The sequence below is a fragment of the Cryptotermes secundus genome, unplaced genomic scaffold, assembly GCF_002891405.2.
Source record: "Cryptotermes secundus unplaced genomic scaffold, Csec_1.0 scaffold19, whole genome shotgun sequence".
Taxonomy (NCBI): domain Eukaryota; kingdom Metazoa; phylum Arthropoda; class Insecta; order Blattodea; family Kalotermitidae; genus Cryptotermes; species Cryptotermes secundus.
The window spans coordinates 522,934-546,106 of record NW_019729897.1 but is presented as its reverse complement, the minus strand read 5'-3'; the positions used below and the strand labels follow the sequence as shown (position 1 = coordinate 546,106).

Genomic DNA, 23,173 nt, shown 5'->3' with positions numbered 1-23,173 from the left:
TCCAGGACAGTCACGTCAGCAAGTAGAGAAAGTGGGGGTGGGCAGACACATCGAACTTTCCCACGATATCAGAGAAATTCAGGAATGAAAATGACGTTACATACGAGGTTGATGCATTTGTGCATGTCGTACTAAGCAAGGTATAAAAACAGTTGCTTTATGAGGAATTAGTTCGTACCATTGAATATTTGACGCAATAGACAAGGTGTCGCAGAAACCGATGTTGCTATAACCAAGTTTTACTGTAATTTTATTTTATCTTAAAACTGATATAGGTGGATATAAGCAATACGAACGCCCGTCCCCCCCCCCTTCTCATTTCTACCGAGTTCAATTTTATTCTGTTTTGAGTGGTGGTAATACTGACACTTCGAGTATTGCAGCTTCATTAATGGAATGTACAAAAGCGAAACAGCGACCTTCCTTCTGGTTCTTGAATCAGAGGCTGTGAAAACTTCTGAAATCTGCGAAGGAATGGCAATTCAGTGTGACGAATGGGTGGAAATATTCAAAAGGGGTGAGACAGGTGATGTGTTGATACACTTCCGCACTTCCATCATCCGTGAATAATTAAGGCCTGTCTTAAGGAAAATAAAAAAAGAAATATAGACTGAATACTGGAAATACGTCGCTAAGACCTTGTAATTCGACACACTATATTTCTGTAGTGACGGATCGTAGGCATATCTACTAGTTGTCCATTCAAAGCTTGCTTTTGCCGTATCTTACGTTTCAGCATTATGCAATTAGGAATCCTTCCATGGTCACAGCGACGAAGGGCACGGAAATTCTACCAGATCTGGGCACCATTTGGTTTAAGAATTACACAATGGCCATACTATGCCCTCATAGGACCTATAGTTGTTAGATTGTTTGTAAACTGTTTCCTTTCTAGCTGCTAAGAAATTTTGTAATAGAGGGCGTGACATAGATCCCCTAACTGATTTTGTTAGTTTCTGAAGAGGTCAGAGTGTATCTACGTTGCTTGACGAGTGGCATCAAGTGTTTAGTCAAGACTTGTGATGGCACCCAGTTGCAGCAGGACAAGAAGAGGCTCCGTGAAGAGGCCGAGAGGGCGACGCTGGAGGCTGGAGAGCTGCGTCAGGAAGTGGACCTCCTGAGGGGTCGTCTGGAGGAGACAGAGTGGGGCCTCTGTCAGAAAACTGGCGAACTCTCACTCCTGAAGGCACAGCTTAAAGACTCTCAGGTTAGTGGCCACGTGTTACATCCGACATTATAATGTTCCGAGCTCGGAATACCAGTATGAATTCTGATGTTCCGTGCTCGGACGAAATGTGTTTCACTTTGGAAAAGTAAATAAATATAAATAAAAAATGAACATGTTAGAAAATTCAGTATGTTCATGAAGATACGTCTAAAAGACTTATGAAAAGTGTGTGTTATTACACACTTATTCTGGATATTTGACATCAAATTCTGGTTAAATAAACACGGTGTCACGGAAACTGGCTCTGATACCCTTTTCAGGAAAAACTGCGACATCTGCTCTGTTGCATCCGTTAGCTGGAGCTGTCTCTAACGGCCCGGTATAGAAATTAGCTCCATCTAGTGGACCCAACAGAGTAAGTTTCTTAATTTTATCATATGACAGAAGGAACAGTAAAACTATACCAATTTAGCTCCCATACATACACTAATCATGACGCTGTATAAAACCACGGAAACGCAGTATGCTGACAGATGGCATCACGCGCAGTTTACTCTCATTGTTCCGATAGTTGCGTCTTTCTCATAATTGTCTCTTTTATTCTGTTGTTATTTTCATGAAATGAAATCTCATTTAGATGAACATTTTGAAAACTATATTTCGTGTTCTTTTCCTGTGAAAGGTAAAGCTATCCTTGTAATAGGTCATGGAGGCCCATAGGTTTGTGAGAGGTCGAGGCTCCCACATTTTCTATAGACAATCGGCTCACAGATGGCGGTAAGGTTGTCAGCCTTACGCGCCGGCCGCCCTTTACGCCCCAGGAAGATTCCTGGTATTCATTTCTGTTACAGGTTGAGTAGACCCCAGGGCCATAATGCGGCTGGATGGATTAGGTAAATTGGAAAAATCCACCTCATCGGGACTCGAACCCGCGCCCTTCCGGTTTGTAGCATAGTGCCTGAACCAACTACACTACCTCTTGCCCCATTCTTTTTCTGTATCTGACGTTATATAAAACCGCGGATACTTGCAACAGAGACCCTAGTAATATATAAAATTGATAGAGACATATAAGGCGCGCGAGTTAATTTCTCTTGAACGGTATAATAATTTTATTGACTAGATAAATTCATAAAGGTTTTAAATAAAATCGTAGGATTTTATATTTAAATAAATTATAATTTATTATTAGTGTTTCGGAGGAACATGCTTTTGGCATCATCAGGGGCGAAGTGTATTGCTCGAAATCGGTTAGTACATACAAACAGGTAGAAATGAAGGCGGTCAGTCGCATCTCCGGGAAGGCCGAGGAGATAATACACGCTCCAGCCCATTAGGAAGACAGTTCCTTGTGGATGGATAATATTGTGGTCCTGAGCCTAAACTCGGTTCTTTCTCCTCTCCCCCTCCATTGGTCCGAATAAACATCTTTTGCAACTTTGTTATAAAAATCTAACATATTCCTTGCCCTAGACGATTCTAACCTGAAGATGGAAGCAGCATTTCATCCGAAACATATCCATCTAAAGACTGTATGTTGTCAACCCAGCTGACCACAGTCTGAACAATCGCCCTTGTCAGTACCTCAGATATTATTCAGTGCTCGTCAGTTTATAGTCAGTTTCAGGCAATTGGTTGGATATTTCTTTTGCAGGGAGAGCAGATAACTAAGGACCATGAGTTGCTTCAGTTGCGTGGACACACACGTGACCTGAAAGCGGAACTGGAACGTCAGGAGGCCGAGATGGATATGCTACGACAGCAGCTGAAGGAGCGCGACGTGGGGATTGGTAGTTTGCAGCGACTGACAGCGGAACTGGAAAAAAGTAATCTAGCCGACAAGCGTCGCCAGGCGGAGTCCGACGCTGAGGTGCTGAGGTTGAAGTCAGAGATCAGCAGACTGACAGATCAGCTCCTCGAAGAAAGTTCTACCAACAAACAGAAACTTGAAGCTAACGAGTTAGAAGTGGGAAAGTTGCGGTCGAATATGTTGCAGTTGGAGAAGGACCTCAAAGTAGCACAGGAGGTGGTACAGTGTAGTCACGAGATATGTAACTCCAAAACACAACCTGGGAATAAAATGCATGAAGTAAATGTTGAATTTTCGGAATCGCGGGAGGCCAATAAAACGGACGGTCGTGTGACAAACGGTGACATTTGTTTGAGCAAGGAAGTGGATCGACTCCGTGAAGAATTGTCGCAAGAGAGAAATGAGTTTGAGCAGGAGCGTGTCATTTGGGCCCAGGAGAAGGAAAAGGTACTCCGGTATCAGCGTCAGCTGCAGCTGAACTACGTGCAGATGTTCAGGCGCACACGAACCTTGGAGGCTGAAGTGGAGAGTCTCACACTGGAGCTGGAACTCGAGACCAAAACGGGACGCACCACAACAGGCACGAAACAGCTTCCAGCTATTGATATGGCTCATACAATCGAACTCTGACAGATTTCCCGTAAGTAATCTTCTGTACTGGAGGAAGGGGTGTTTAGAAAGATGTCTTCAAGGTTCCGTAAACAAGGGGAACTTGAAAACAACTGTCGAAAATTTCAGGAGATCCGGCACCTTAACGAGGCAACTTGGTTAAATAGACTAAAAAAAGGGACATCGACTGGAGAGAAAATATTCTGTAATTTCAAAACCAATAAATGTTCGGATTCATGAACTGTGTTCTATGAAATATTGAGCTCTATTTCCAGGCTGATAAATTATGTTCCACGAAAGAAAACATACAGCTGAAAAATTTAAATTGTTTACAATCACATTATCAACTCCAAATAATATTTTATAGTTTAAAGCATTAATTTATATAAACATTTTAAGTACAGTACAACAGCACGAGCGCTGTATATAAATACCGTATATACTGTCTCAGTATAGAAGAAATTAATCATTTTATTGAAAGATATTTGTAGTCTGTCAGAGAGTTTTATGACGTGACCGGATTCCGTCAATCCAGCGAAGCACTTCAGAACTGACCAAACGTAAGGTTATCTCAGATGGCGTAACTTCCAGATTTAGGGGATTTTTGGCTGTGATAGGAATGGCTAATATACACATCCAGCCTATACTGGACTTAAACCCGTGGCCTCGTCATGTGTTGAGACGTAAGTCATGCTGCCGCTGGGGTGTCCAAGAGTTTTCGGTTAGCCGTGGGTGAAATTGGTGAAAGTGTCAACATTTCATATGGAATTGTATGTTACCCGGAATCTTAAATCATGGAGCCAGCGGGGTCTCCAGCGTTCTGAACTTGCAATGATTAAAATATTTGAACCCGTCAAAATTTTGTACATAATTATTTTATAAAATTTAAATAATACAGGAATTTAAATCTCTCACTAAATCAGCATTTTCAATTTGTAGTGGGTTAAATGTATGAACGTATCTAAATTTCGTATAGAATTTAATATTGTCTTGAATTTTACTTAGTTCCTATTCTCAGAATATAAGAGTTGGACACCATATTATTTTCTGGGCATCCAGGAAATTTCCTCTTGTTATGCAGAGGCATATTTGGAAATATGTTGGGTCTGTTTCAATATATATGAATCACAAAGGACACAGTCTGAGTCTATGTTACGACCGACGGTCAGTCGGCCAGTCTGTCTTGGAATAGAGCACCCATCTCGGGCTTACACCAGATTTTTATTACTGTCAGACAGTTGCGGGTTTGTTGATATGGGGCGCTGTCTCTGACGAGAGGACGGGTCCGTCGTTTACAATTGCTTCTGGTCCGCGCCAACGCAGTCATTTTCGGGTCTGAGTCCCGTGGAATTCGTGATCATATTTTACTGTCTGAGATTCGAGACATCCCTTTTCGTCGCGTCATACGACTCGCAGGGCTACGGTGGAGGTATTCGATCCCGCCTCCACGCGAGAAACAAAGAACAGACGAAAATATGGTGGTCTATATACTACTATTGAGAATGTGATTTCACAGTTTATGTCTCGACAGTGTGATTTTTGCCAGATCGTCAACCCGGCATGTTCTAAAAGCAGAAAATTAAAGCTTGAATAAAGTGTATTTCTGAATTTCTTAATGTATTTGAAAACTAAAGACAAAACTAATTAATGTTAATAACGGTGTTCTCCATCTCGGTCAGAATTTGACCTATTTATTTTATTTTGGACGCTTTTTACTGTGTAGGAAGCTGCTTCGATCAGTTGTACCATCATAGCATTAATATTTTGTTCTACAATAAATTATCTCCCATGGCAGGAAACGAATGAATCTGTAGGACTTGAAATATAGTTTCTCGCCGAATGGACTAGTTCGTTTTTAACATAAACACTATTGGATTCGAACAGTCGTGGTAATGAAGTGTCTTCTGGGTAGACCTGTTTGAGTCGTTCAAGTACCTCTTTCTTTTTGTTTAATTTAAAAATTACCTCCGAAATGATTCATCATTAAGTGGCAGGTGTAATATATATATATATATATATATTAAAGAATGCAACATTGTCTCATACTGATAACTAAGAATTGATGAAAGGAAGTGATAATTGTGTGTAACGCAACCGAATTCAAGTAGAAGTGAAGTTTAAGATAAGTAAATTGGACTAATATTATAACTAGTAAATTAATTTAATTTCAGCAACTATTTCTGTGTTATTTATAATGTGGAATAAGATGTAACGCATGGGATGTGCCATGACAGTGTCAGTAACACATATTGTGTACTATAACCGCTTTAACTTTAACCGTCAGATACAGCAAACTTAAAGGATTTTAACCGGAAGCTGAACATAAAAAAGCCAACTGAGTAAATACACATTTTTACAGTTTTCATTTTGACCACTTTCCTTGTTTTATAAAGAAAACAAATTTGTCTTACGATGGTCTGTCCAAATGAAAACCGTTTCAATAATTAAATTAAGGAATCTGTAAATATTTCAAATGTGTATTAGACTATTAAATATGCAGAATGCCTATATTTACATTCCACGTCATATTGGACATTATCTCTGAAGATAAATTTTTCAAATTTCAGTGTCTGTGTTGGTAAAGTAAAGAAGCCGAATATTAGACTGTATCTGAGGGATACTTTTTGAAAGAAAAATATGTATTTTTAAGCTAAAGAAAGAGGCACCACAATATTTATTTTATTTTTAACTGCAAACAATGAAGATAAAAAAAACGAAGAATATAAAATTTATAAGTACGTTAAAGAACTAATATTTATGTATTGAAAACTTGGAGAAGAAACCTGGATATGAGGTCAGTGTTACAATAGCAAAAACTTTTAAAATTATTTTAATACTTGGCAGAAGAAAATATTAAAATGACTTATTTATTATGTGTTATACATTGCCACGTACTCGGTGTTCCGTGACTGATAATAATGGCTTCTAGACCTGTTGATTGGATTTATTGGCACTTCCAGTACAATTACAATCTGTTATAACAGCTCACAATTAATCTTCAGCTGAATCCTTTTACCTTGATCTCCGAGGTCACCTCCATTCTGCTTCTTGTTATACGACTGATTTAAAATGACCTTCGCTGCCCCCTACAACTTTCGACACGGACAACGCACAGAAAACACCTCCATTGCCCAGCAACAGATATCCTCTATTGCTGACCAGGCGTATTAACCGATACATTATTTAGCAATGGACGTCCTTTTGTTGTTACACGCTTAAGAGGGAAGGTGGTTATCTGGCCGTTGCCTAGCAACTGCCGCAAAATATTTTTGGGCCCAGTGATAGCATATCAAACACTGCTCTTCATGTTAATCATGGGAGTAAGGAGAATTGCAGTATGAAATTTCGGTATTTTCCATCACCAGCAGTTTCACTGGAACTCTCAGAAAGCACAGCAAATTTGTTAAAGTCTGAATCTTCTGTAATATCAGAAATGTTTTTAATGTATTCATTTTATTTTTCTTGTGTCGTAATTCCCCGTTTGATGTTGAAAAGAAATTTTGATTACAGCGCTGTATTCTTGCACCCGCGGTGTGACTTGCTACGTCAAACACAGGCGGGAATAGTGTTCATCAAGTTTCGATATCGCTATAGCGCACCTATCCATTTTTATTACAAGTTTGAGTCACGGGAATAATTCATCTCNCCCCCCCCCCCCCAATCTTAGGGTTTTGGCGTTGAATAGAATGAGAAACTATGTGACGCGCACATAGAATTAAACCATTATTGGATTCGGAAACTTTTTAATTATATGTTGGCTTTCTTTAAAATCCTCAATGATTATTCCTATATTGGCTGCAAAGCCAGAATTCCCTAGGGATGTAAAATTAATTAATGGAGTTAACACTATTTTAATATCAGTACTTATAGTACTAATAGTATTTGCAGTCGTAGCAGTAGTAGTAGTTAGTATTCAGTAGTTGTAGTTAGTAAACTTGTTGACAATATAAAAACCTGTTGACAAATTTCTGTTGTAATTCACATATGAATTAGTCCTTACTCAAGTTCAAATAACTGTGTTAAACATTTTGTACAGGTACGCATTTTTTTTAGAGTATGTTCTAGAAAGTAAGCCTGTTAATTAATTCTATTATTCTTAGTATTTATTTTATAGTTACTGTGTGTTATTGTCTCCTTAAAAGAGAATTATATTTCTGTAATGTATAAACAATGTTGTCTTTGATTTGGGTTGTGTACTTTAACAGTATAGAATGAATGTTGTTTGTAATTATTGAAAACACATTAATAGTATTTGTGTGTTGTCCATATAATATTGCGTTTTAATTGTGAGGGTATTGACAGAACATTTGTAAATTAAAGGCCCTACGAACTCCACCACTTCTTATATAACAAGTGTTTTCTGTTTACCTTTAAGGAAGAAGATAAATCAAATCTTGCATTGGAGAACTTTTAATTCAACTGTATTTCAGTACCACCGGAACAATGTAAATTTACCTGTTGTTGCGTATTTAGTGAGTGTACTGTTGCATTATCTGCGCTAGTACGGACCAGTTGTGTGCAAATTTCTTCTGGATGTGATTGTAAGTACGTAATCTCCTTGTTAGCTTAGAGTAGGCCTCGATTGTATGATTTATGGCAAATATGTGAGCTATTTTCTTTTAAGAGCTAGACGCAGATCTTACGTATAATGAATATAATTTTTGTCAGGAATACCGTACTTTCTTTGCAGCATTTTAAACGCCACGTTAGCTTAAAGGCAGCACTGTTGCAATTCAACTGTAGGCAAGAGATATGTAATTTAGTTAGGAAATAAATAATAAGAAGTTAGGACATACGTAAGTATACAGTCATTGCCACAGCGTGGGAAGTTGATTGCGTTACATACGTGTAAGTAATGGCACTAGCCAAATAACCAATCAGGTTAGTTGAATCAACGAATTATACGACCTAATATGAAACTTATAAAGAATATGGATGTTGGTTTCCTTTCCATTTTATTTCCACTAAGGCAATCGTGGCATCGGTAGCCATCTGTCCTGCTGGGTCACCAGCGATAATAGTAAGACAGCAGCTATATCATAGAGTGAAGTTTACTTACCTATGTTAAAAGCGGCCTCCGTAGTCTAGAGGTAACGTTCCCACCTCATGACTCGTGGTACGCGGGTTCAGACCCGGCGAGGTCGTCGAATTTTTAAGGGCGGAAAAATTCAGGGAACAAGTCCTCCGGGAGGGACTTTAAGCCGTGTGTCCCGTGTCGTAGCTTTACGGCACGTAAAAGAACCTCATATCTCCAAAGGAGGTCACTGAGCCAAATTCAAGGACGTTTCCCGCCCAACAAGTAGTCTCTAACACCTCTGATAGATGGGGGAAGCATTATAGATACCGCCAAGCTAGTGGAGGCCGATCTCGCTGGTTCGGTCGGGACTGATGGTAGGCACCAATATCGGTAGGATATAGAGACTGGTAGAATATCATAGAGGGAAGCACAATGGACCAATACTGCTCTAAGTACATGGGGGAAATCCACCCTCTCCAATAACTAACTAACTAACTACCTATGTTAAAAGAGATGCTGTACAGTTTTGCCATCGTTTTGGATATAATTGCCACACCTTATAAACTGATTCTGGCCAGACGCTACATTTCTCTGATATATGGGGCGCTCCAAGCTAATTAATTCGCTTAGTGGGGGGTGCAGTCCAACTGGGTCCACTCGGCATGGCGGCCACTGATTGGCCTATTGTACCTGCCCCGGGTGATTATGATGATTGAGAATTTGGTGGAATGAAGACTGGCAGGGGAAACCGAAGTACTCGGAGAAACCCCGCACCAGAGCCACTCTGTCCACCACAAATCCCACTTGACCAGACCCGTGATCGAACCCGGGCCGCCGCGGTGGGAAGCCAGTGACTAACCGCTTGAGCTATTGGGCGGCCCTCACACTCCAAGCTATATTGTTCCTTGTGTGGACTGGTATAGTAGACTTTTTCTTTTAAGCTTCTCCTCTCTCAAAAATCATGCGAGGCGTCGGGGAACGGGATGGTCTTGAACGACTCAACTCTTACCCAATTTCTGTCCAAGGCTTGCATGGAATCCTCGGCCGTATGCGGGATGTCAGGAGCATATTGAAATTACCACAGTGTTTTCCTTCGTCTGCCAATAGCCAGAAAATTGCTTAAAAATCTTTTTCACACATCTTCAGAGATTATCTGCATGAAACACAGGACCAGTTATCCACCGTGTACTCGAAGTGCACATTTACATTATGAAGCGAAAATCTCTGAAGATATGGATTTTCCGCTCTGACGTGTCTGTTATTTTGCGCATTCATATGCCCTATTAAAAAACCAAGCCTCGTCTGAAAGATAACTCGGAATAAAGTGCGCTGTCATTAGCCGACATCAGATACCAGATACAGAAATTACTAGATAACGTGACTATAAGAGAGCATAACTGCCAGCTTCGGATATTTGAAATTATGTTACAAGTCGCGTAATTATTTTAAAAATTCCATCAGTATTTTAAATAGAAAATTGTTAATCCACGAAGTTATTTTTAGGTTCTAAATCTCTCTCAAGGACCAGTTATTTCATTTTATTATTATTATTATCATCATCATCATCATCATCATCATCATCATCATTAACGTCGTCATCGACGTGTATTATTCTTTCTTCTTCATCTTCGTTGTACTCCATTAATTGTTGATTGTAGTGAAGCAGCCGTTTGCCTGCCGTTGCAATATCTGACTAGTTTGATTAATGCAAGCAGTTACTGTGTTGTGACAATAAAGTCTATGTGATGTTTTATGGCCACACAATTTACTGTCTGCAGTGAATCAGTACTGGGAGTAATAATGGATAATAAACGTTTTTGATACCTCCTGCTACATGCCAGAGTGCAGCGTTGTTATCTAATCCATTTGATTGACAACTTTTGGGAATGACCTCAAGAAAGCGTTTACAAAATCTAGTTGTTGAAGGGAATCAAAATTATCGCAGACAGCGAACGAACCAACAATTATCAGAGTCCAGAAAGTTCCAATTAAAATATCTTCACAGAAAATTATAGACGTTTTAAGCGGACGAATCAGAATAATTACAGTTACCATGGGCCGGATGGCACAACAACGCCTTTTTTGTTTTCAGGTAATTATCAGCAGACTGTTCAGAATATAAGTGGATCTAAATCACTGTGTATTTAACATATCTGGAACAGCTTGCATACCAATTTTTTTTTTCATATAATATACTCCTACCGTCGTAACATCTGGATTTTAAGCTTAGTTCTTGCAGTGTGGTTACTGGGTACTGGACTGCTTTGTTGTACACCAGGATCTGTCGTTATGAGCGGAGAGTTTGTAAAACTTCTGAGTCCTAAAGTCAACTTAAAGTATCACTAAGTAAAAAAATCACACGTTCACCTACAGGCTGTGCACTGAGTGGCCGCAGGTTTTTAGAAAACACATATGAGGCAATTTTTTTAATACGTGTGTAAGGATATAGGCGCTTTGTCAAAGCTGTTTCACATTCTGGTTTCACGGAAAGACTCGGAGAGCTGGATTCTCGAAAAAAAAATGTGCCGAGTTATCGATTTATCAGGGTTTTCTTTTTTTTTTTTTTCTTGAAACTTTCACAAGACTATATATACAGGGTCTTAACACAATCAGTCTACCTTACTTTGGTAAGCAATGGCAACTAAGAAAATTTGATAACAGTGGTTCTATAACCAATCACTGAGGAGCTACAGAAGTTTCAGTATGTGCAAACAACAATTACCTACGAAGATAACTGCCTTCTGAATTTGCCAACTTCGTGAAATACAATCATGGCAAAAACCTGCGATGGTTTCATCTGAACTATACAAACTACTGCTAATCGTTTTTTTTTTTGCCTCAGTTGCATTTGATCCGCTCTAAGAGTAAAATGTAAAATTATGCTGTGACAAAGTCTCACTGTGTTCCTACGTGTCTTTGGAAAACGAATTAACGGATCACTCCCATTGAGTTCCTTGATAATGTTACAGTTGTGAATTCTGTGTTGGTAACAGCAACAATATCTTAGATATTTTCCGAACCGCAGAATCACGAACAGGAAAATATTTGTTTTGAGGTTTTCACGGCGATGACTATGAAGAAAGTCGTCTTCTGGGATCTGGCGCCGTGTATTCTTGGTTTTAACCGACGTTTCGGAGGAACATATCGCTTCCATCTTCAGGGCAGTTGAATTGCGTTGCGAATACAGAGNACTCTATAAATGTTCTATGTGTGCCCTTTGGATCATACGACACACGTCCAGGCGGTAGTCGAGCTCGTTCCACACATTTTGTAGCATCATCCTGTCAATGGTCATTACTGCAGGATCGATGCGTTCCCTCAGCTCTGCTAGTGGGGGTACGTATACACAATCCTTAATGTACCCCAAAAGGAAGAAGTCACAAGGCCTTTGATCAGGTGATCTGGGGGGCCAAGTGAACAGAGCTACGTCATCCTCACCAAAACGCCCAATCCAGCGATGCCGAAGTTCATTGTTTAGATAGCGATGAACATTGCCGATACCACCGCAAAATGCTTTGTTTACATGGCGGTTCTTTTCCGTACTCTCTTTTGAATGCGCGTTGCACTGCTATAACAGATTAATATCTCGCATATTCCAGCAAACAAAAACTCTTTTCTTGCTTTGTCGCCATTTTGTAAAGGCACTGAAATCATGCTGCCAACTGGTCCATATGATACAAACTTGATGAGTTTATGGTTCTTTTTATATATCAATCATGTTTATATANAGTTTATGGTTCTTTTTATATATCAATCATATTTGTACGTATAATAAAAATAATATAAAATATAGTGTTTTAAAAATGAATGAATCATTTATAGTAGCTCTTTACTGTGGAAGAGATAGTCCACACTGCACCTACTACAACGTAGCTCAACGACTAGTGTCCTAAGGTTGTCTGATAAAATTGATGAATCCGCATCGTGGGTATTCCGGGCAATACATTATGGTTTGTATCCTTACCATTTACAAAGTGTGCAGGTCTTCAACTTCATGGTTACTATCTTCATATATAAGATTGCCATTGGATGCCTGTACATTACGGGTTCTATATTTCATACCGTTCAGCGATGGAATTAACAACACATGAAATTACCACTCGTGGTCCGCCAATAGTTACAATTGCAAACCTCTCGGGACTGTTGAAATGACCTTCCAGCATCTGAATATTTGGTGTGATCTGAATACAGAAGTGATGATTTGAACGTTCAGATTAATGCAGATGCGTTTCCTGATGAACGAATTGCAGTTCTGAACCGAAGACGTGCCTCAAGAGACAAACCGCCTCCATACTTTGGCCGATCAAGTTACGGGTGACTTGAATTAGCGTTACGGGAATCGATGGATTGGCCGTGCTTGTTCGGTGACTTGGCATCCGAGATCTCCGGGCCTAACCTCGCTTTATTTATTTATGTGGGGTGTTACTGTCTACAAGACGAAGGTACAGGAGAGAGTGGAACTCCTGTGTAGAATTATGAATGCTGCTGTTTGCATACGGGTATACTCCGAAATCATGCAAGGGCAATGAACCTCTGTTTGGGCTTAGAAAATTTCTGCATTGAAAAATGTGGCGAATGTTTTCAAAATTTAACTTAATATGCACTTCATAAAATATAAATAAATTCATCTGGCTAATACTTTCTTTTATTTTCTCCTGCACACAACTAAAACGTTCGTGTTTTCTACTAAACATTACCACTCTAATCACGTTCCGACGTATGGCAGACGAATTTGAAACATTATATATATATATATATGCCGAGCAAATTGGCTCAAGTTGTAATGCTTGAATTTAGAAGGTGACCAGTTCGAAAATCGGTGCAGATAACTGCTCTCCTCATTAAGGTTTCCGTAGTTTTCCTCAATCCCTCCAGACAAATGCCTTGATAGATCTAAAATTTGGTCAAAACCACGTCCTTCCACGTCTTTCAAATTCACTATTCACCAGTTATCACATCATTCAACGCTGTGCACTCTGAGTTTCAGATATTGTCACTAAATAAACTTTAAAGTAGGGACTTTTGAAATACCTGTAACTCACATTGCATGCAGAACCAAACTAAGACGAATAAGCAGACAGGAGAAATAATGAATGCAATTACTGAGTACTACTTGTATTTTATTAAAAGATAATTGGTTACGTCTGTGTCAAATATGAAAGAAACATCTGAAAATAAATATACAATATGGCTTCTTTGGAATGTATATGAAAATAGTTCTTTATGCAGCACACATATCATGTAACATCAGTTCTTTCTTCTAGAAACTCTAATGATGCATGACGTATTTCAGATAAATCCAGGTGTTCACTTGCATATATATATATATAAAAGTGTTTTTATGGTGTATGTGTTAGTATAACCAAGATTACATTGGTGAGGTAACATTGTTAACTATCACAGACATAAATATATTTTATACAACAAACTTAAATAATCAAATTCAGTTTGTTCAGACTGCACACAGTGGAATACGAAAATTCTCCCCACATAACGGAACAAAATGGCGGCATGTACTTAATGCAGAGTTGTGCTTAACATAATACTTTACGTTACTAACACCATAGACTTCAGAGTCACCATAATTAACGTAAACGTTATTTCCAAATAATGAATAACAGTAGCCCTATTCGAACTGCTTCGAACTTAAGATCCCATTTTTTCAAATATATGTTAATTTGTAATAATGTTAGAAGAAGTATATTAAATTTAGTTTGTCTAATATACAGCGTTTATATGAGATAATGATGTTATTTGTTAAATTGATTACTTAAAAATTAGTTAATACAAGTTATCCAAAATTTAATACGGGCAGAAAACACGAAAATTTTATAAAATATGTAGAAAATATATTTGGACATGTTCACAAGGAATTGCGCTACAAGCATAAAGTCGACATTTAACTTCACGCCACATACTCACGAGTATATCCAGCATAACACTTTTATCGGCGGTCTTTCAAATAGATCTCAAATTCTTTCGGAGTAAACAATCTTCTTGATCCACCCCAGAAGAAAATTCTGAAACTCTTAAAAGGCTTCCCCGTGGCCACGTATTGGGCCCATTACTTAAGACCATTTTTTTTGACAGTTTGCATTTAAGAGAGGCCGTTCATCGTTACTGAAACGTGGAGGAACTCCAGCAAGTTGTAAGATGTTGACATTCGCGAGTTAGTCATTTTTTGGAAATAAAGAAGTATCCCACATATCAAACAAAATTTCCGTTTGTGATTTCTTCTGCGACAAAACATCCATCCATATCAATTTTCAAATTTCGAGAATCGCGGATATCCTTCTGAGTAACATGAGGGTTTTCACTATCCTGTACCGGAAAGTTGTGCCTCGTAACGCAACCGTTTGTGCGCAACGACACCTCATCTGCAAACAAAATTTTGTGCGAAGAATTTAGACCGCAGTCAATTTTTTTACTATATTAGCTCAGCAAAATATATACTTTTTGGGTTTGTCTTCTTTTTAAATTCCATTTAGTAACTGAATTATATATATATTAAAATTTAATATCTTTATACAGGAATAGTCGATTTTGGAATTCCGAGCTGCAAACCTGTATAGGGACTTGATTTACCAGATATTCGAATATATGAATGAAGTATTATTTCCATATTTTTTCTGAAATTGTACGTCCTCCTATTGACTATTCACGAAAATTGCTTCTTCCCTGAATTTCTCGCAATTTGCCTCATATATTATTGACATGCGCAGAATACTTTTCTAAACTCATTTTGAGCGCCCATAAATGAGTTCATTTCTGCCAGCCACAACAAATTGCGTTTTGGCCTTCTCCGTAAACATCACGAAAAAGCATGCAAATCGATTTCAGTTTGAGTGGGGGAACATGTACCGATTTGGGCAAACCACTTGAGGGGGGGGGGTACTGTTACCACATTTACTGCTCTATATTATTCTATTTTCACGCTGTTATTTAAAACTGTGCTATGGCACACCTGTACACAAATGTGACTGCACTATCAGTTTCCTTTTTCCTACTAATGACCGAACACAGAACACCCAAAAATACTGCAAAATTTAATGCTAGCCCTAACAATGTGCACGGTAGCCACAGCTGTCACAATCGCGATAGATTTGTTGGAGGTGATTAGAATGCTCGTTTCCCATTGCTTACAGTAGGCTACACAAATAAACTTGAAATCCATAGTTTAAAACGCATTCCTACCGATTATAGTGACTTAGCAGTCTAAGGTGAGTACTTTTTTTTATCGTTCGAACTCTTGGATCATGGGTTTGAATCCCACTAGGGATATCGATTATGTTCACGTGTTTCTGGTGTCACATGTCGGTACAGAACTTGAGATGGTCTGACCCACCATGTCCAGAGAGTCCGCCAACTGTGTGTGCAACTGAGAACTTTGGAAATTCATTGTGAATACAGACAGGCCAGAAAACTTAAAACGCACAGCCTAAAGAAGGGAAGAAAAGTGTTATTTCTTGTTAAAAATTTTCAAAAATATAAATTGTCATATTAACAAGAGAAGCAATACATTTGTACAGGTACTCAGGTAGCTGTAAAAGAGGAAACCTTTTTTCTTCTTTAAAACATGGTGCGAATGTACGTGAGAAGTGGATCATTTTGTCAGTGCGCGCCAATCGGCGGCTAAGAGGATTCTGTGCTGTCAGTACCACGAATGTTCAAGCCACATATAATAAAGCTAATTGGTCCCCTTGCCAGCTGTATTTTTCGATATTTTGCAATATCTTTAAATATTAAATGTGACACTTTTCTATAATCATATTTGCTTTCGAAGAAAGATTTTCTACGACACTAAATCACTAGCTACTTTGAAGGAAACATAACAATAACATAAATTTTGTGTCTACTTAACACGAAGAACGTGAATATATTTTTAAAAAGGGTAATACATATAACAGAGAGAGGAAATCACTGTTATGAGGACCTCTGATTCATTTCACATGTGCAAGTAATAGAATGATACGTTATTGCTGAGAAATTGTGGTTGCCTTGGTAATAACAGAAACACAGTCGTGAGAGAAATGCTCATGAAATATTCAGTACAAAAGACCATAAGAAAATAAAAATGCTGGCAGACTCGGCTCCAGAGCACAAAGAATGGGAGCGGCCCCAATATGACCCGCCCTCAGTACCAGATCAATTATAGTTTTTTATGTATGTTTCAGCATTTATTTCTCACAACACATGGACCTTGTAAAGGTGCACAGGTCTGAAACTAAAAACAGGAAATCATTTAATATTATGGAAACTGACTGCCATTTTCTTAGATGAGCATATGGCCACAATCCTTATAAATATTCTGATATGCCCAACGGTTCCTTTTTAAGTTCAAGTAGGTATCTGTGACTTGAAGTTACATTACTCTGTCTTTATTATCACGTGATGAAGGGGAATGTATTGATGATGGGGACACCTTCAAGGTTTAACATCATGCACATGTTCGTGATCATCATTATCATCGTCATCATTCTTTCCGGTATTAGGCCTAATGAGACCTGTTACGGAGTTTACAAAACAAAATTCTTCTGTAGTTTCATACATCATTCCAAAGTTCCCTTTTGTTTATCGTGTATACAAATATACTAAGACTGTCTTTAGTATCCATTCTACGTGTCTTTCCAGTTCTTTCATTAACTCATTTATGAAATTCATAATTCTGTCATCATTTCTTCATTTCTTTAGCCGTCCTCGTTACACGTGTTATTGCTTGTACCAATATGCTTCTCTTTATCTCTGTTCTACTACCAAGCCATAGCTCACACGGTTAGTCGCCGGATTCTCACCGCGGTGACCCGGGTTTGACCCCCAGTCAGGTGGGATTTGTGGTGGACAAAATGGCATTGAGGCAGGTATATTCCGAGTACTTCGGTTTCCCACGCTAATTCTGATTCCATCAAATTCTGCATAATCGTCTATCATCTGTGGCTGGCCCAAAAGGTCAATTAGTGACCGATGTACCAAGTGGACTCAGTCTCATCCCACAATATGAGAAGTAAAAAAAGAACCTACTATTACTGTAAGGTAAGGTTGATCTAGCAGGTATCAATTTGTATTATTATACGCCTAGGAATTAATAATATTTGGAAAACCTGATTTCTAGTTCATAGTATTCTGAAAAAAAAATTCAAATTGTCACTTTAAAGTCATTTCTTCATTTACAGAAAAGTTTATATTACAAAACAAAATTTTGCTTTGTTCCAGCAGTCTATAATCAATGCACATCTTGTTTCTAACTTCCGTTCCACCCGAAGTCATAATTTTAGTCTCATCATTTCTCGTTATTAACTCTATAAAAAGTAGTTTAATAAATTTTAATTAAAAGCATTTTGAATCCTTTGGCTTTCTACCCACAATCATGATGAAAGGAAAAATATGAATACTCTAAAAGTCGCTACCACAATTTGTTTTCTTTTTAGAGCCAGAAGTTAGGCGTGACTCTGTTAAAGGCCCTTGAAGATCAATTTGCACATAAAATTTTCGGAAGTTTGCGACGGTATTCAGTGGTCCGTTTCATTTCACTGAATTTCTATTTGTACTGTAAAGCATTGTAAATTACTAACAAACAAAGAAGAACATGAAGATAGAAACAGAACAGTCGTGAGCTACACTCCATCCGGGCTTCATTGCTCTGTATATATTGTGCTAAACGAAGGAATTTTATAGGTCCTCACCGGAGAAATCGTAAACTACTGAGACTCCAAGCAAAACAACACGAATATTATTGTTAAAATCCTATCGTGCTATGAGCCGTGTCAGCATGTCAAATCAGATCCTTATAAAGGGGACAGAGACTGCCACCGAAACGTCGGGAATTTGTAACCACCTGGCACGACTTATAGCCCTAAAGAATTTTATCAACTTCAGCCGTCCCGAAAGTTTCAGGTCTTACTATATGAATCTCGGGACAGTTTGGAATCGTCACAATCGGCCGGACTTGGATTTTACGTTGCATGTCACACTTGAACAGATCCCCTTAGCGAGACGAAAATGTCACTGTCGGAGAAAACTGCTGGCTTTGCTACCAGGGATTGGTTACACCTGCCATTGGCGCCACATTCCGTCTGAAAAATAAAACACTTGCTCTCAGGAATTATACTACAGCACAAACTCGTTAAAGAACCTTTGAATAGAGACGCAGGCATTTTAGTATATCGATTATAGAGCTTCTTTGTAATTCATCGTGAAATTCTCCTCATCTTCTTATGCATTTTCCTTCACGTTCACGCAGAGTGTTCTCAGGACTTCGAAATGACTAATTCGCTTGGGGGGGGGGAGAATTCCTCCAAGTAGTCTCGTCTCGTGTACTTTTCAATATTCTTGTGCGTGCTACATGACCCATAGCTTTCAATCTCCTTGATTTGATTACCTGAATAATACTTTGTTAGGAGTACAAAGGTAAAGTGATATAGATCTCATCTGCGTGCCCGGCCGCCCGCCTACCTATGGCTCTGCACCACGTGTGAACCTTGGCCGCTTTTTCAGTTTCTTAAACTATACACAGTCAACAGGACTCCTTGGACGGGGATCAGCCCATCACAAGGTCGCTACCTACAAACAGAACAACTCAAACACAGAATAAACCCACACAACCATCCATGCCTCGAGTGGGGTTCGAACCAAATATCCCAGTGTTCAAGCGGGAGAAGACGGTTCTTGCCTCAGACAGCGCGGCCACTGTGTTCGGCATGATAAAGATCTCTGTGTTTAATTAAGCATTAATACATGAAGACACGAGCCGGTCACGATAGCCCAGCGGTCTAAGGCATGTACTGTCTTCACTCGCTTGGAAACTGGGATCGTGGGTTCGAATCCCACTCAGGGCATGGATGTTTAGTTTGTGCGTGCGTTTTTATGTGTTTGTGTACAGGTAGAGGCCTTGCGACGAGCTGATCATCCGCCCAAGGAGTCCTACCGAATGTGTAAGATCTAGAAAAACCGAAGTGAACGGAGAAGTTCATGGAGGTAGGCCTAGGCCCACTGGGGCTGTAGTGGCAAGGAAAGAAAATACATGAAGACACGTGGTGAAGTGTAGGTATATTAAAGCAGGAGTTATCTAATGCATAAACCCAAAGTATAAGAATCAAGAGCATTCGTAACTTCGGCAATACCTGGAAGTAATTTATCAGCTTCATTCGTACGTCGCTTTGCCTCAGAAGAAAAAGAAGAAAATATGCCCTCACCGGTAATCGAATGAAGATGCTTCTATCATCTGGCCAGTACGGTAGTCACTACACTGACGCCGCCATTCCGGCTTCAGAGAGTGAAAAGTAAAATTATGTTAATGTGTTCGAGAATAGCACAGTCTGCCATCACCACTCAAGGCCTATTTCATTATTTTTATCTCGTTTTATTTAATTGTTTATTGGCCTATTTTATTACATATTTGTAAATTGAAATCACGAAATTCACACAACCCGTCTTATTTTGTTTGCCGCTACAGCACCAATTTGGACCTAGGCCTGCCTCCATGAAACTCTCCATTACACTTCGGTTAACTAGATCTTAGACATTCGGTAGGACTCATTGGGCGGGTGATCAGCAAGGCCTGTACCTGTACACAAGCACAGAAAAACGCACATGTACACAAAAACACTAATCATCCATGCTCTGTGGGATTCGAACCCACGGTTCCGTCTTCCGAGCAAGCGGAGACAGTGCATGTCTTAGACAGCTCGGTCACCGTGACTGGCCACACAATTCTATGAGTTCTTATTTATGTATTCGTGTTATATTTGTACATTCCTAGTTGTTAAAACGCCAGTACTTACCGGAAATTGTGCCCCGGATATGCAGGGTTGCGCGGCCGGAAGCCTTGCATCGTGATACCTGCCTCCATCTTGCCGCCTCCAGTAGTCGGTACTTGACGCGACTGAACCACCACGTTGGCCGCATCAGCGACCTGAGGTGCCTTCTTGTACTTGTACCACCAATACTCGAAAGCAAGGGTAATGCAGGCTAGGCCGATCCCCACGAATATGACGATGAATACTCCACCTGTAACCGTAAACTGTGCTGCACGCTCTACGCTGTGTAACATTCACAGTTTCGCAAGGAATGGAAAGAATTTCCGTTTCTCAACTGCACGACATCGCAGCCGAGAGAGCGGTAATCTTCATAAATGCAAGAGTGGGAACCTCAAATCTCACACAGTAATTGTTCTGGGGGAGTTTACTCCACGTAACGTCTGCAGATTCTACTATATCGTTCTAATCAAGAAAGTCAACTTCATGGCGTCACATTCCAAACTAGTCACGGCCGTGGCGGAGTCAAATTTTCTTTCGCAGTCTCTGTTATCAAGGCCCACATCTTTCCAGTTCATTCTTCTTAACTTAATCGCCCTAACGTTATTGTACTACAAGTGTAAGTTGTGATGATCTGTTTTTAGTTTCTTGGGGAGGGGTGAGGCTGAGTCCACTTGGTACGTCGGCTACTATTTGGCCTATTGTACCAGCCCCGGATGACAGATGATAATAATGAATGTGCAGCAATCGGTGGAATGAGAATTATCAGGGGAAACCGAAGTACTCGGAGAAAAGCTCCCCCGGTGCCATTTTGTCAACCACAAATCCCACATGACTAGACTCAGGTTCGAACCCGAGCCGCCCCGGTGGGAAGCCGGCGACTAACCGCCTGAGCTAGGGCACGACCTACTATCTGCCCCTATACACAGATTATATTAATCCAGTGCCCCGGAAGATTATTATTAAGACATAATCAATTCATCAGTGGGATCTTATTTAGGGAGGTGCGGGGGGGAACCCAATACAGTGGTTAGCACATCCTCGTGTTCTTGAGACTCGGCTAGAGAAGGGCAATCCTGAACGAGGGTTTTCATGGCTTCTGTCACTCCCTGGATCTGAATACTGTGGTAAAATGGTACCTTGAAAGAACCCACGAACCATTCTTTCCATTACCTTTAAAAATCAGCATATACCATCGTCCCCCACTTGATCTACCAGTGTAGCTGAGTAAGCGTCGAAAAATAACCCAACATAAGCATCAAAAGTTCTGACCAGCCTCAACCCTCGTTTGACGAAACAGCAAAGTGACTTTAATTTCTTACTCAATGTACGAGTACGTACTTTCAGGAAACAGCCGTATGTTTGCTGACTGCATGGAATTGCAATGATAATTGAAAATTGTGTACCGAGCAGGAAGCTATAGTCGTGATGTTCTAGAGCTGTATTCGGGAGGTGTTCGGTTCGAATCTCTGCCGGGACAGCAGCTATCCTGACTGCATTTCTCGGTCTTTTCATCCAAAAATTACGACCATACCTCGAATTGACCATGACAGCTTCCTAACAAATTCTTTCCATTTCATTATTCACCGACCATCATGCCATGCATTGCGAGATAAGGCAGCATAACAAACTAAGTCACAAGGGAATCATCCATCCTGTTATAATTGCCACATCCCATATATGTCGTTTCCTTCAGACCGCCTCTGTGGTCTAGTGGTTAGAGTTCTTGGCTACAGATCCGGAGGTCCGGGTTTGATTCCCGGCGCTACCAGATTTTCTGAGAAGTAGTGAGTCTGAAACGGGGTCCACTCAGCCTCGTGAGGATAATTGAGGAGCTATTTCAAGGAAATAGCGGTTCCGGTCTAGAGAACCGAAATTAACGGCCGTGGGGATTCTTTAAGCTGACCACGCAAGACCCTCTATCCGCCAAAGTTGACACTAACTTAGCCGACAAGCGGCGGTCGCTCGGTCGGTATAGTTCGCTTGCGGACTCAATCCACGGAGTTCTATTTTCCTAATTATGAAATCTGCGAAACACATTCCTTGTCACGTACCGATATTCTGGATACTAATGCCATCTGTTTGGTCGTCTTGCTTTTCACAATTCTTCTTCTTCTCAGGATTCTGGTTCCACCACTTTTCCTTCAACTTTTCCAGTTTTCTTTTGTTCAAAAGTTGCAGAATTCTGTTAAAGAAATCAGTTTCAAATTTACTACAGGATTATGTTCAACAAACGTTTTTAAAAACATAATATCTAATACTATCTCAATGAAACAAAATCGTTGAAAGATGACGGGTGTCAAGAAAATTTCGGGTTCGGAAACAAAAAGGTTCATTTACGTGTTCATTTGAGCCAGCCTCTGGATTCTATGTTGAGACGATACGAGTTCACAACCTCACACCTTATTTCTATTAGATTGGTTGTAATATTATCTTTCTACCTATGCCTAATCTCTCTGCCTCAGTTTTTCAGGATGAAATTGGATATATATTTTTAATAGCTCTCGTGCGTACTATATGTCCTACCTATCGCGTTCTCCTTGATTGGTTGACACTAATAATATGTGGTGAAGTGTACATTGTACGAAGTTCCTCGATAGGTGTTTTCTTCACCTTTGTATACTTGCTCTCTATTAGATCGTAATGGACCCTACATCGCGTTTTTCTCACTCGCCCTTAATTTGTGTTCATTCCTTAGGATCGGATATTGAGTTGACACAGGAAATGACAGATTATAGTTTTGTATGTTTTAATCGTTATGTGTATTTTCACACAGGACACGGGAAGACAAAGTATGCTGCAATCAACGTTCATTGAAT

The 23,173-nt window shown here is 39.7% G+C and overlaps 2 protein-coding genes across 3 annotated transcripts in view; one reads left to right on the top strand and one right to left on the bottom strand.

Annotated features, from left to right (window-relative positions):
• LOC111865712 (leucine zipper putative tumor suppressor 2 homolog) overlaps positions 1–4,871 on the top strand; it is an 84,394-nt gene extending 79,523 nt beyond the window's left edge. For both annotated transcript variants that reach the window (XM_023853945.2, XM_023853944.2), the window contains 2 exons: positions 1,034–1,207; positions 2,823–4,871. In XM_023853945.2, the coding sequence (XP_023709713.1) occupies positions 1,034–1,207; positions 2,823–3,608 (960 nt within the window). In that variant the 3' untranslated portion in view covers positions 3,609–4,871. The remainder of the gene's footprint in view (positions 1–1,033; positions 1,208–2,822) is intronic.
• Positions 4,872–13,713: 8,842 nt separating this feature from the next.
• The window catches only part of LOC111865670 (ionotropic receptor 25a), a 36,260-nt gene continuing 26,800 nt past the window's right edge, over positions 13,714–23,173 (bottom strand). The window contains exons 16-18 of the mRNA XM_023853866.2: positions 22,409–22,539; positions 20,382–20,607; positions 13,714–18,674 (exon numbers count right to left, since the gene is read on the bottom strand). Coding sequence (XP_023709634.1) covers positions 18,632–18,674; positions 20,382–20,607; positions 22,409–22,539 — 400 coding nt within the window. The 3' untranslated portion in view covers positions 13,714–18,631. The remainder of the gene's footprint in view (positions 18,675–20,381; positions 20,608–22,408; positions 22,540–23,173) is intronic.